Raw genomic sequence first — 14,158 nt, 5'->3', positions numbered from 1 at the left:
GGAGCATCAGCAATTGTGGGTTCAATTACAGGCTCAAAATGGCCAGAAACAAATAACTTTCTTCTGAAACTCGTCAGTCTATTTTTGTTCTGAGAAATGAAGGCTATTCATTGCGAGAAATTGCCAAGAAACTGAAGATCTCGTACAACGCTGTACACTACTCCCTTCACAGAACAGCGCAAACTGGCTCTAACCAGAATAGAAAGAGGAGTGGGAGGCCCCAGTGCACAACTGAGCAAGAGGACAAATACATTAGTGTCTAGTTTGAGAAACAGACGCCTCACAGGTCCTCAACTGGCAGCTTCATTAAGTAGTGCCCGCAAAACACCAGTCTCAACGTCAACAGTGAAGAGGCAACTCCGGGATGCTGACCTTCTAGGCAGAGTTGCAAAGAAAAAGCCATATCTCAGACTGGCCAATAAAAAGAAAAGATTAAGATGGGGAAAAAAAACACAGACACTGGACAGAGGAAGATTGGAAAAAAGTGTTATGAACAGACAAATCGAAGTTTGAGGTGTTCAGATCACAAAGAACAACATTTGTGAGACGCAGACCAATGGAAAAGATGATGGAGGAGTGCTTGATGCCATCTCTCAAGCATGGTGGAGGCAATGTGATGGTCTGGGGGTGCTTTGGTGGTGGTAAAGTGGGAGATTTGTACAGGGTAAAAGGGATCTTGAAGAAGGAAGGCTATCACTCCATTTTGCAATGCCATGCCATACCCCGTGGACGGCGCTTGATTGGAGCCAATTTCCTCCTACAACAGGACAATAACCCAAAGCACAGCTCCAATGTCACGATCGTCATAATGATTGGACCAAAAAAAATTATTGGGGGTGCCTCTCGCCTGTCCGACGACGGCCCGGTTGGCGCCGCTTCTCCTCTCCTGCCTGGGTCTCCCCCTTCATCGCCCTCCGGTAACGGACGGCCTCCTCCTCCGTGATCTGCCCCCAACCGAGGAGGACATCCACTAACGTTACCTCCGGCGTTTGCTCCTGGACACGCTGCTTGGTCCTGTATTGGTGGGATCTTCTGTCACGATCGTCATAATGATTGGACCAAGGCGCAGCGTGATATGCGTACATTTCTTTAATAGTGTACTAGCAACACGATACAAAATACAAAACAACAAAACGAAACGTGAAGTCGTCGGTCATGAACACAAACCAACACGGAACAAGATCCCACAAAACACAAGTGCACAACAGGCTGCCTAAGTATGGTTCCCAATCAGAGACAACAAGCAACAGCTGATTCTCGTTGCCTCTGATTGAGAACCACCCCGGCCAACCTAGAAAACACATGAACTAGAAACTGAACATAGAACACAAAACATAGACCCTACACACCCTGGCTCAACATATAAGAGTCCCCAGAGCCAGGGCGTGACATCCAAACTAGGCAATAACTATTTAGGGAAGAAGCAGTCAGCTGGTATTCTGTCTATAATGGAGTGGCCAGCACAGTCACTGGATCTCAACCCTATTGAGCTGTTGTGGGAGCAGCTTGACCGTATGGTACGTAAGAAGTGCCCATCAAGCCAATCCAACTTGTGGGAGGTGCTTCAGGAAGCATGGGATGAAATCTCTTCAGATTACATTTTACATTTACATTTTAGTCATTTAGCAGACGCTCTTATCCAGAGCGACTTACAGTTAGTGCATAATTTTTATTTAAAAAAAAAAATTTCATACCCCCTGTGGGAAACGAACCCACAACCCAGGCGTTGCAAACGCCATGCTCTATCTACTGAGCTACATCCCTGCCGGCCATTCCCTCCCCTACCCTGGACGACGCTGGGCCAATTGCGCGCCGCCCCATGGGTCGCCCGGTCGCGGCCGGCTACGACAGAGCCTGGATTCGAACCAGGATCTCTAGTGGCACAGCTAGCACTGCGAATTACCTCAACAAATTGACAACTAGAATGCCAAAGGTCTGCAAGGCTGTAATTGCTGCAAATGGAGGATTCTTTGACGAAAGCAAAGTTTGAAGGACACAATTATGGTGGAAAATAAGTATTTGGTCACCTACAAACAAGCAAGATTTCTGGCTCTCACAGACCTGTAACTTCTTCTTTAAGAGGCTCCTCTGTCCTCCACTCGTTACCTGTATTAATGGCACCTGTTTGAACTTGTTATCAGTATAAAAGACACCTGTCCACAACCTCAAACAGTCACCCTCCAAACTCCACTATGGCCAAGACCAAAGAGCTGTCAAAGGACACCAGAAACAAAATTGTAGACCTGCACCAGGCTGGGAAGACTGAATCTGCAATAGGTAAGCAGCTTGGTTTGAAGAAATCAACTGTGGGAGCAATTATTAGGAAATGGAAGACATACAAGACCACTGATAATCTCCCCTCGATCTGGGGCTCCACGCAAGATCTCACCCCGTGGGGTCAAAATGATCACAAGAACGGTGAGCAAAAATCCCAGAACCACACGGGGGGACCTAGTGAATGACCTGCAGAGAGCTGGGACCAAAGTAACAAAGCCTACCATCAGTAACACACTACGCCAGGGACTCAAATCCTGCAGTGCCAGACGTGTCCCCCTGCTTAAGCCAGTACATGTCCAGGCCCGTCTGAAGTTTGCTAGAGTGCATTTGGATGATCCAGAAGAGGATTGGGAGAATGTCATATGGTCAGATGAAACCAAAATAGAACTTTTTGGTAAAAACTCAACTTGTCGTGTTTGGAGGACAAAGAATGCTGAGTTGCATCCAAAGAACACCATACCTACTGTGAAGCATGGGGGTGGAAACATCATGCTTTGGGGCTGTTTTTCTGCAAAGGGACCAGGACGACTGATCCGTGTAAAGGAAAGAATGAATGGGGCCATGTATCGTGAGATTTTGATTGAAAACCTCCTTCCATCAGCAAGGGCATTGAAGATGAAACGTGGCTGGGTCTTTCAGCATGACAATGATCCCAAACACACCGCCCGGGCAACGAAGGAGTGGCTTCGTAAGAAGCATTTCAAGGTCCTGGAGTGGCCTAGCCAGTCTCCAGATCTCAACCCCATAGAAATTTTTGGAGGGAGTTGAAAGTCTGTGTTGCCCAGCGACAGCCCCAAAACATCACTGCTCTAGAGGAAATCTGCATGGAGGAATGGGCCAAAATACCAGCAACAGTGTGAGAAAACCTTGTGAAGACTTACAGAAAACGTTTGACCTGTGTCATTGCCAACAAAGGGTATATAACAAAGTATTGAGAAACTTTTGTTATTGACCAAATACTTATTTTCCACCATAATTTGCAAATAAATTCATTAAAAATCCTACAATGTGATTTTCAGGATTTTTCTTTTCTCATTTTGTCTGTCATAGTTGACGTGTACCTATGATGAAAATTACAGGCCTCTCTCATCTTTTTAAGTGGGAGAACTTGCACAATTGGTGGCTGACTAAATACTTTTTTACCTTAAATCTCTTTCCTCTCCCTCCTCTAACCCTCCTCTTCCTCTTTCCTCTCCCTCCTCTCCTCTAACCCTCCTCTTCCTCTTTCCTCTCCCTCCTCTCCTCTAACCCTCCTCTTCCTCTTTCCTCTCCCTCCTCTCCTCTAACCCTCCTCTTCCTCTTTCCTCTCCCTCCTCTCCTCTAACCCCCCTCTTCCTCTCCCTCCTCCCCTCTAACCCTCCTCTTCCTCTTTCCTCTCCCTCCTCTCCTCTAACCCTCCTCTTCCTCTTCTCTCCCTCCTCTCCTCTAACCCTCCTCTTCCTCTCCCTCCCCTCTAACCCTCCTCTTCCTCTCCCTCCTCCCCTCTAACCCTCCTCTTCCTCTCCCATCTCTCCTCTAACCCTCCTCTTCCTCTTCCTCTCCCATCTCTCCTCTAACCCTCCTCTTCCTCTTCCTCTCCCACCTCTCCTCTAACCCTCCTCTTCCTCTCCCTCTTCCTCTCCCTCCTCTCCTCTAACCCTCCTCTTCCTCTCCCTCCTCCCTCTCTCCTCCCTCTCTCCTCCCTCTCCTCCCTCTCTCCTCCATCTCCTCCCTCTCCTCCCTCTCCCTCTTCCTCTCCTCTAACCCTCCTCTTCCTCTCCCTCTCCACCAGGCTGGTTTTATGACGGGGGGTTTTGAGCTGCGCTCCGTCCTGTTCTATGGTGGCTGTGGGTTCACCATCATGCGCTGTATGAGTTTTGCTCTGGAGAACTGTGAGAAGAAAGAAGGAAACTACAGTATCCTGGAACTCCTCAAGTACAACTTCTACCTGCCTTTCTTCTACTTCGGACCCATCATGACCTTCGACAAGTTCTACGCTCAGGTAAACATCATGACCTTCGACAAGTTCTACGCTCAGGTAAACATCATGACCTTCGACAAGTTCTACGTTCAGGTAAACATCATGACTTTCGACAAGTTCTACGCTCAGGTAAACATCATGACCTTCAACAAGTTCTACGCTCAGGTAAACATCATGACCTTCGACAAGTTCTACGCTCAGGTAAACATCATGACCTTCAACAAGTTATACGCTCAGGTAAACATCATGACCTTCGACAAGTTCTGTGTTCAGGTAAACATCATGACCTTCAACAAGTTATATGTTCAGGTACACAACATGTAACCTATAGACTCAGTTCTATGTTCAGGTACATATTATGTAAATGCTCACATAATATCAAATGCAAAATGCAGAGAGCATCAGTGACTGACAGTGTTGGTGTCTCCTGCCGTCGACAGGCTCATCTTACCTGTGCACGTGTGTGTGTGTGTGTGTGTGTGTGTGTGTGTGTGTGTGTGTATGTGTGTGTGTGTGTGTGTGTGTGTGTGTGTGCGTGCGTGTCTCCTCCAGGTCAACAAGGCTGACTTGACCCGTAAGGAGGGGGCGATATGGAACATATCTCTGCAGGGTCTCGTTCAACTGGGGGTCATATTAACGGTGGACATCCTCTTCCACTTCCTGTACATCCTGAGCATCCCCACGGACATGAAGCTGCTCAAACACATGTCTGACTGGGCTGTAGGTCTGTAATATTAACATGTCTGTCTGTCTCCTGTAGTTGGTCTGGCCTTCTATAACCTGGTGTATGACTGGTCTCTCTCTGTCTCCTGTAGTTGGCCTGGCCTGGTGTATGACTGGTCTCTCTGTCTGTCTCCTGTAGTTGGTCTGGCCTGGTGTATGACTGGTCTCTCTGTCTGTCTCCTGTAGTTGGTCTGGCCTACTATAGCCTGGTGTATGACTGGTCTCTCTCTCTGTCTCCTGTAGTTGGCCTGGCCTGGTGTATGACTGGTCTCTCTGTCTGTCTCCTGTAGTTGGTCTGGCCTGGTGTACGACTGGTCTCTCTGTCTGTCTCCTGTAGTTGGTCTGGCCTACTATAGCCTGGTGTATGACTGGTCTCTCTCTCTGTCTCCTGTAGTTGGTCTGGCCTACTATAACCTGGTGTATGACTGGTCTCTCTCTCTGTCTCCTGTAGTTGGTCTGGCCTTCTATAACCTGGTGTATGACTGGTCTCTCTCTCTGTCTCCTGTAGTTGGTCTGGCCTGGTGTATGACTGGTCTCTCTGTCTGTCTCCTGTAGTTGGTCTGGCCTTCTGTAGCCTGGTGTATGACTGGTCTCTCTCTCTGTCTCCTGTAGTTGGTCTGGCCTTCTATAACCTGGTGTATGACTGGTCTCTCTCTCTGTCTCCTGTAGTTGGTCTGGCCTTCTATAGCCTGGTGTATAACTGGTCTCTCTCTCTGTCTCCTGTAGTAGGTCTGGCCTACTATAGCCTGGTGTATGACTGGTCTCTCTCTCTGTCTTCTGTAGTTGGTCTGGCCTTCTATAACCTGGTGTATGACTGGTCTCTCTGTCTCCTGTAGTTGGTCAGGCCTTCTGTAGCCTGGTGTATGACTGGTCTCTCTCTCTGTCTCCTGTAGTTGGTCTGGCCTACTATAACCTGGTGTATGACTGGTCTCTCTCTCTGTCTCCTGTAGTTGGTCTGGCCTACTATAACCTGGTGTATGACTGGTCTCTCTCTCTGTCTCCTGTAGTTGGTCTGGCCTGGTGTATGACTGGTCTCTCTGTCTGTCTCCTGTAGTTGGTCTGGCCTACTATAGCCTGGTGTATGACTGGTCTCTCTCTCTCTGTCTCCTGTAGTTGGTCTGGCCTTCTGTAGCCTGGTGTATGACTGGTCTCTCTCTCTGTCTCCTGTAGTTGGTCTGGCCTTCTATAGCCTGGTGTATGACTGGTCTCTCTCTCTGTCTCCTGTAGTAGGTCTGGCCTACTATAGCCTGGTGTATGACTGGTCTCTCTCTCTGTCTTCTGTAGTTGGTCTGGCCTTCTATAACCTGGTGTATGACTGGTCTCTCTGTCTCCTGTAGTTGGTCAGGCCTTCTGTAGCCTGGTGTATGACTGGTCTCTCTCTCTGTCTCCTGTAGTTGGTCTGGCCTACTATAACCTGGTGTATGACTGGTCTCTCTCTCTGTCTCCTGTAGTTGGTCTGGCCTTCTATAACCTGGTGTATGACTGGTCTCTCACTCTGTCTCCTGTAGTTGGTCTGGCCTTCTATAACCTGGTGTATGACTGGTCTCTCTCTCTGTATCCTGTAGTTGGTCTGGCCTTCTATAACCTGGTGTATGACTGGTCTCTCTCTCTGTCTCCTGTAGTAGGTCTGGCCTACTATAGCCTGGTGTATGACTGGTCTCTCTCTCTGTCTCCTGTAGTTGGTCTGGCCTACTATAACCTGGTGTATGACTGGTCTCTCTCTCTGTCTCCTGTAGTTGGTCTGGCCTTCTATAGCCTGGTGTATGACTGGTCTCTCTCTCTGTCTCCTGTAGTTGGTCTGGCCTACTATAACCTGGTGTATGACTGGTCTCTCTCTCTGTCTCCTGTACTTGGTCTGGCCTTCTATAACCTGGTGTATGACTGGTCTCTCTCTCTGTCTCCTGTAGTTGGTCTGGCCTACTATAGCCTTGTGTATGACTGGTCTCTCTCTCTGTCTCCTGTAGTTGGTCTGGCCTACTATAGCCTGGTGTATGACTGGTCTCTCTCTCTGTCTCCTGTAGTTGGTCTGGCCTTCTATAGCCTGGTGTATTGTAACGGTTTTGACTTGAGGTTATTTATAGGGGTGCCAGGTAGGTTGTGCCCACCAGAGAAAGCATGGGTTTCTCCTTTTAGTTTGGGAGGGAATGAGTCCCATCTGGTCCGTCAAGTCACACCAATACAAAGGACTTATGTAAAAGTCAAGATGGAAATATACTTTTCATAAACCCCTTAAAACCTTGGAAAGAACTTCAAACAAGTGTATTCTTTTGCGTGGTTGTATTAACAACATAAATGATCACCCACACCCACACACAACAATATAACAAATCACTGCACTTATGTTCATTTAGAAATGTCCTGTACCTCGGGCATAAAAAGAGTCCAGCCCGGTAAATAAGTTCAGTGACTCAAGTGGCCCTTAGTCCCGCAACGTTTGTCCGTAGCATAAACCCAGTATATTCATACACTCAAAATAACACTTATTTTGTAACACAACTATAAAGCGTATCAAAGACTACCCAAAGAATAATACGTCCTCACAACTACGTAAATCACAGTATACATCACCCCAAACAAATGAAATACCGTGTACAAAAAAGTTGTAGTCAGTCGGTCAGTCAGACAATCCGCCAACAGCTCTCCAGCGGAGAAAAGGCCACGAAAACCAACGGAGAGTGGTAGTCACAGACGCACAGAGTGGATCCAATCCTGGGTAAACCGCTTTAAGGCTACAAAACACACTGTAAGGCAACAAAACAAACGTAATGGCGAAGCTTCATCAACTGAAGGTCGTCCCACATCCTCATTCATGTCTCAATCACCACTTTTTTTTGCGCAGCTGATGCTGGCTATTTAATGAGGAATTAAAGGGGAAGCGCCCTATTAGAAGGAGAAGCACTGAGACGGTTCAGAAATATTCAGGGCCGTCACACACCCCCTCCCCCTGGAAAAAGCCGACCATTGTCGGGAAGGCAGATCTTGGTCGGGGAAACCGAGAAAGGTCTCCTCATCACTTTCCTCTACAAAAATATTCATTACTTTTGGTGCTCACGCTCCTCAGCTGAGGGGTCACAGGCATTAAGCCGTGAGACTTCCTGGGTCTGGGAATCCGAGAAAAGTCTCCTTACTTTCCTCTTCAAAGATCTCCAGGACCTTGCGGCGCTCAATCTCCTCCAATTCCTCAGCCGAGGGGTAACAGGCCTTAAGGCGTGAGACATGGACAACGCGCATATCTTCACCTGTGTCCTCTTTCACCACTCGGTAGTTCAAAGGGGCCCATCTGCTCCACAATCCTATATGGTCCTTGCCATTTAGGAGCGAGCTTGGCCGAGAAGAATTGTTCAGCTTTGAGTAAGGATGAGAGCGAAGCCACACCCGATCACGAAGCTGGAACTGCATGTCTCGTCTGTTCTTATCATAATTTCTCTTCTGCTTGAGTCGAGCCTGGATCATGTTCCTTGAGACAAGAGCTCTCGAAGTCGTGGAGATGGACTACCTGGTCATAGCAAGCAGCGTCTGGAGTAAGCTGCTGGGGCTGTAGCACCATATCCAAGGGTCCTCGGAGGAGACGACTTAGGTTCAGCTCTGCAGGTGTGACTCCAGTGGACTCTTGCACAGCAGAATTCAGGGCAAATCGAAACTCGTGAAGGTGCTTGTCCCAGTGTTTGTGCTGGGTCCTACATAGGAAGCAACCATTGTCTTCAAGGTTCGATTTACTCTCTCAGTGAGGTTGGTCTGTGGGTGATAGGCTGTGGTCAACTTCTGTCTCAGGTTCCATCTTTGGCAGGTCTCTCCAAAGAGATCAGAGACAAATTGGGAACCTCGATCAGACAGGATGTAATCAGGCACTCCCCAGCGAGTCAGGATCTCTTTCGTAAGGATGTTAGAGACGGTCCTTGCTGTGGCCTGACGAGGGCAAAGAGCTCAACCCACTTGGAATAGTAATCAACAAAAACAAGCATGTACACATTCTGATTGGAGCTTCTAGGAAATGGACCCATCAAATCCACTCCTAACATTTCCCAAGGTCGGGTAACCACAGTTTGCTGCAACTTGCCAGCAGGTTTTCTACCTTCTGGTTTGTACATTTGACAAACCTGACAGTTTCGGATATGTGACTTCACATCCATGCTCAGATGTGGCCAGTACAGTAATGCTTGCAAACGTTTGTAGGTTTTGAACCTGCCCAAATGACCAGCTAATGGGTCTTCATGGAAATGTTGAAGCAGTTGAAGGCGTAGAGTTTCAGGTATGTACATTTGGTGAGTGTTCTGTGAGGTAGTTGTACAACTCGGTAGACTTTGTCTTCAATGATGGTCAAGCTTTGTGGTAGGGTTAACCATCTTTTCTCCATCTTCCAGGATAGTCTGGTACAAAGCCTGTACTTCTGGATCATCCTGTTGGGCTTTCCAAATGACCTCATCAGAGATGGGAAAGTCAGTTTTGGGTGAGTCTCGAGCTGCTAGACAGGACAGTAGCACATGTAAGATGAGGGCCACCATTACCACAAGCAGGAGCTCTGGATAAGGCATCTGGAACAGTGTTGTATTTTCCTTTCCTGTATTCTACTGCAAAGGTGAACTCTTGCAACCGTAGAGCCCATCTGATGAGCCTGGTGCTTGGTTTGTTGGTCTTGAACACCCACACAAGGGAGGAATGGTCAGTGACCACAGTGAAGTGTCTTCCCTCCAGATAGTACCTCCACTTTTCCAAAGCCCAGACAACTGCAAGGCACTCTTGCTCGGATTGTGGAGTAGTTCCGTTCTGCTCCATTCAATGTCCGACTGGCACGCTAGCACTTCTTCAGTACCAAGTCCAGTCTGTTGGACTAGGACAGCACCAAGTCCAACATCACTTGCATCAGTGTAAACAACAAAAGGGAAATCAAAGTTGGGATGACCCAAAATAGGAGGTGTGACGAGGTGTCGTTTCAGGGTTTCAAAGGAGTTCTGGCACTCTGCCGTCCATCGGAATTTCCGCTCCTTTTCGCGCAACCCGTTGAGGGGTTCTGCCACCTGGGAGAAGTTCCACACAAACCGATGGTACCATCCAGCCATCCCAAGGAACCGTTGAAGGGCCTTGAGTGTAGTTGGCACAGGGAAGTCTTGTACAGCCTTGGTCTTTTCAGGATCCACATGAATACCATCACAAGACACAATATGGCCAAGGAACTTCAGGAGGTTTGGCAGAAGTTGCTCTTCTTCATGTTCACTGTCAGACCAGCTTCTCTTAGCTTGTCCAACACTGCTTGAAGGTCTTGAAAGTGTTGCTCTCTGTTCTGGGAGTAGATAATTATATCGTCCCAGGTAGACGAAACATATCTTCCCTTTGAGCTCACCTAACGCAATCTCCATGAGTCTTTGGAAAGTGGCAGGTGCATTCTTTAATCCAAAAGGCATCACCTTAAAGGAAAACAAGCCCTCAGCACAGACAAAAGCAGTCTTGTCTTGCTTTCCTGGTCCATCTCAACCTGCCAATAGCCACTATTGAGGTCAAGGGTAGTGAACACAACAGCGCCAGACAATGACTCCAGGATCTCGTGGATGGTGGGAAGAGGATAGGCATCAGTCTGGGAAACATTGTTGGTCTTCCTATAGTCCACACAAAATCTAAGACCACCGGTCTTTTTTTGGAATGAGGACAACAGGAGCAGCCCAGGGAGAGGAGGAACGTTCTATTATATCTTGTGTCAACATATCATTAATGAGTCCCTTTTGGATGATTAGCCGCTGGGGACAAACGATATGGCTTTTGTGATCGGCATTTCCTGTGTAAGGAATATTTTGTGCTTCAGGAGTCCGGTGCGTCCTAGCTTTGAAGTACACACTCAGCATTATTCTGCAGCTGTTCCAACAGCCTTAACTCCTCTGGCTGTTCCAGCTGAGCTCTTCTTACAGCCTGTAAAAGGAGATCATCAGAAGTTTTACCCAGGGTTAGTGGTACCGAGCAACGGCAGAGAAGACTGCCACATTTGGACCCCAATCATGTAACTTTGTAACTTCTGATTGGAAGAAATGCTTCTTGCTCGGATTGTTTGGAAACCAGTAGCAATTGTGTGTCGATATCAATCTGGACACCACTGAAGTACATGAAATCAATTCCCAACACGACAGGAAAAGCAAGGTTCTTGGTTTGTAGGATAACCGAAGGAATCATATAGGAGCGGTTACACAGGCGAACTCCACCTCACTCCATCCAAGTGGTCGCTTAGCCTCACCGTCAGCCAGATACAGTGGACCTTCTGTCCACGGCTTCAAGTTGTATTTTGGACCTTGAACCTCCTTCCACAGTTTCTCATTGAGCAGTGTAGGATGACCCGGTGTCCAGGATGGCTCTTCCTGTCCATGGGCCTATGGACAGGGGTAACACCAGCTGGTGTGGTATTAACTGAAAGGAAGGGGATGTCGGCGGGGGCGTAGGCAGTAACTCTTGAGGTTTCCAGCTCTGGTCAAAGCACCCAGAGTAGGATGGTCGTTCCTGCGAAGTGTGTTAGGTGTGTTGGCCTGTTGTGATTTGTGGTTTCTGGAAGGGTTTACTTGATACGGTCTTGGACATGTAGCTGAAGAATGTCCCTTTCGGCTACATCTCCAACAGAACATGGGAGGGTCTTGGCTGGAGACTCTGGCTGTGGTTGATGATCTGGCTTGGGTAACTGTTTGGGTGTCTGTTTCTTTCTCTGTTCATATTGCTGTTGGCATTCTCTGTCCTTCTCGAACTGCTGTCCCAGGCGAACCAGTCCATCGACAGTGGTGACTCTTTCTCTGAGTTGACTGGCTAGTAGTGGGTTGATGTTCTTCAAGATCAACTTAACGACCTCTTCCTCCTCAATGCCAGGTTTCCACCTTCTGCACAGGAAGTGGTAACCGTATGCAAAGTCACGGATATTCTCATTCTCCCTTTGCACTCGATTCTGACTCTGTCTGCCAGCTCATCTGTGTAGTCCTCAGACAGAAATGCAGAGGAAAACTTGGCCTCAAAGTCAGCCCAGGAGGTAGTGGTGAGACGTGCCACATCCCACCAGTCTCGAGCTGTCCCATGCAACACATTCCTCAATGTGGCAAGGAGTTCTTCGTCAGCCAGGGGATTGAGGGCAAGAAAGTCATGACATCTTTCCAGATACATTAGCGGATCAGGACTGTCATCCTTTTTCCCAAAGGTGGGAAATTGCAATTTAATGGGCATCGCTCCCACATGACGTCTACTCAAATCACCATGAACAAAAGAGCTAGGAGGGATTGAGGAAGTAGAGGGTGAGGGAGTTATGGGACCATGAAAATGAACACCAGGATGCATGGTGGATTGCATCCTGCAAGGGGTGGCTGTAGCATGGCCTTGTCTTGGCTGTTCTGAGGTGCCCGCTTGGCCCTCAGTGGTCTGAACAGAAGTGGACACAAGAGAAGCTCTGTGCAAGGAGTTGTGCCTAATGGAGGCCATGTCAACAGACACATCATCCAACATTTTAACACAATTAGAGAGCGCTGTCTGCAAGTGGTCTACAGTGTTAACCAGGGGAGAAAATACTGAATTGACGTCCTTGAGGACCTCAGTGTGATGATGTTGCAGGCGCCACTGGAGAGTGGCAGTGAGTTGGCTTTGTTGGTAGTCAAACTGCCTGTCCATAGCACCAGTAATTTCCTGTCTTCCACTCTCACTGAGCTCTGTCAGAGTGTGGGTTAGAGTACTCAGTGAGTTTCTGAATTCCATGGCACTCTGTTGTTGCTCTACACTCAGACATTTGAATTTATGATGGATTAGAGTTTGGAGATGTTGTTGAGTCTTACGAATATCAAGGATGTCACCTTGAAGTTGTAAGACTACAACCTCTGGAGATAAACCAGACAATGGAGGAAGGTGGGGCGTCAGAGGGAGGGCTAGCTCAGTACTTTCACACAGATCCATGTCAATAAGTGAGTTACTAGTTAGACCTGTGGCCTGTGGTCCAGACCGAGCATTTAGATTCCCAGGGCTCTGGCCCAAATCAACTCCATTATTTCCATTCACATTATGATTTGTATTGTTGGCTCGGTAGTCAGAATGGCCCTGTGTATTCCCATTGACAGGTAGGATATGGATGAGCACATTTTCTTGTAGTGAATCCATTATTTTAATTCCACTCAAAAGATTTGCTTTGGTTAGTTCTCAATGTTGAAGTCCCATCTGGGGTGCCATTTTTTATGTAACGGTTTTGACTTGAGGTTATTTATAGGGGTGCCAGGTAGGTTGTGCCCACCAGAGAAAGCATGGGTTTCTCCTTTTAGTTTGGGAGGGAATGAGTCCCATCTGGTCCGTCAAGTCACACCAATACAAAGGACTTATGTAAAAGTCAAGATGGAAATATACTTTTCATAAACCCCTTAAAACCTTGGAAAGAACTTCAAACAAGTGTATTCTTTTGCGTGGGTTGTATTAACAACATAAATGATCACCACACCCACACACAACAATATAACAAATCACTGCACTTATGTTCATTTAGAAATGTCCTGTACCTCGGGCATAAAAAGAGTCCAGCCCGGTAAATAAGTTCAGTGACTCAAGTGGCCCTTAGTCCCGAACGTTTGTCCGTAGCATAAACCCAGTATATTCATACACTCAAAATAACACTTATTTTGTAACACAACTATAAAGCGTATCAAAGACTACCCAAAGAATAATACGTCCTCACAACTACGTGAAATCACAGTATACATCACCCCAAACAAATGAAATACCGTGTACAAAAAGTTGTAGTCAGTCGGTCAGTCAGACAATCCGCCAACAGCTCTCCAGTGGAGAAAAGGCCACGAAAACCAACGGAGAGTGGTAGTCCACAGACGCACAGAGTGGATCCAATCCTGGGTAAACTCGCTTTAAGGCTACAAAACACACTGTAAGGCAACAAAACAAACGTAATGGCGAAGCTTCATCAACTGAAGGTCGTCCACATCCTCATTCATGTCTCAATCACCACTTTTTCTTTGCGCAGCTGATGCTGGCTATTTAATGAGGAATTAAAGGGGAAGCGCCCTATTAGAAGGAGAAGCACTGAGACGGTTCAGAAATATTCAGGGCCGTCACAGTATGACTGGTCTCTCTCTCTTTCTCCTGTAGTTGGTCTGGCCTACTATAGCCTGGTGTATGACTGGTCTCTCTCTCTGTCTCCTGTAGTTGGTCTGGCCTTCTATAACCTGGTGTATGACTGGTCTCTCTCTCTGTCTC

The 14,158-nt window shown here is 47.5% G+C and overlaps 1 protein-coding gene across 1 annotated transcript in view; it reads left to right on the top strand.

The window, feature by feature from the left end:
* LOC123481278 (protein-cysteine N-palmitoyltransferase HHAT-like protein) overlaps nt 1–14,158 on the top strand; it is a gene marked incomplete at its 5' end in the record, with an annotated part of 48,630 nt that overhangs the window by 6,541 nt on the left and 27,931 nt on the right. The window contains 2 exons of the mRNA XM_045218058.1: nt 4,049–4,258; nt 4,790–4,961. Of these exons, the coding sequence (XP_045073993.1) occupies nt 4,049–4,258; nt 4,790–4,961 (382 nt within the window). The remainder of the gene's footprint in view (nt 1–4,048; nt 4,259–4,789; nt 4,962–14,158) is intronic.

The sequence above is a fragment of the Coregonus clupeaformis genome, unplaced genomic scaffold (genome assembly GCF_020615455.1).
Source record: "Coregonus clupeaformis isolate EN_2021a unplaced genomic scaffold, ASM2061545v1 scaf1331, whole genome shotgun sequence".
NCBI lineage: Eukaryota > Metazoa > Chordata > Actinopteri > Salmoniformes > Salmonidae > Coregonus > Coregonus clupeaformis.
This window is presented reverse-complemented; position numbering and strand designations above follow the sequence as displayed.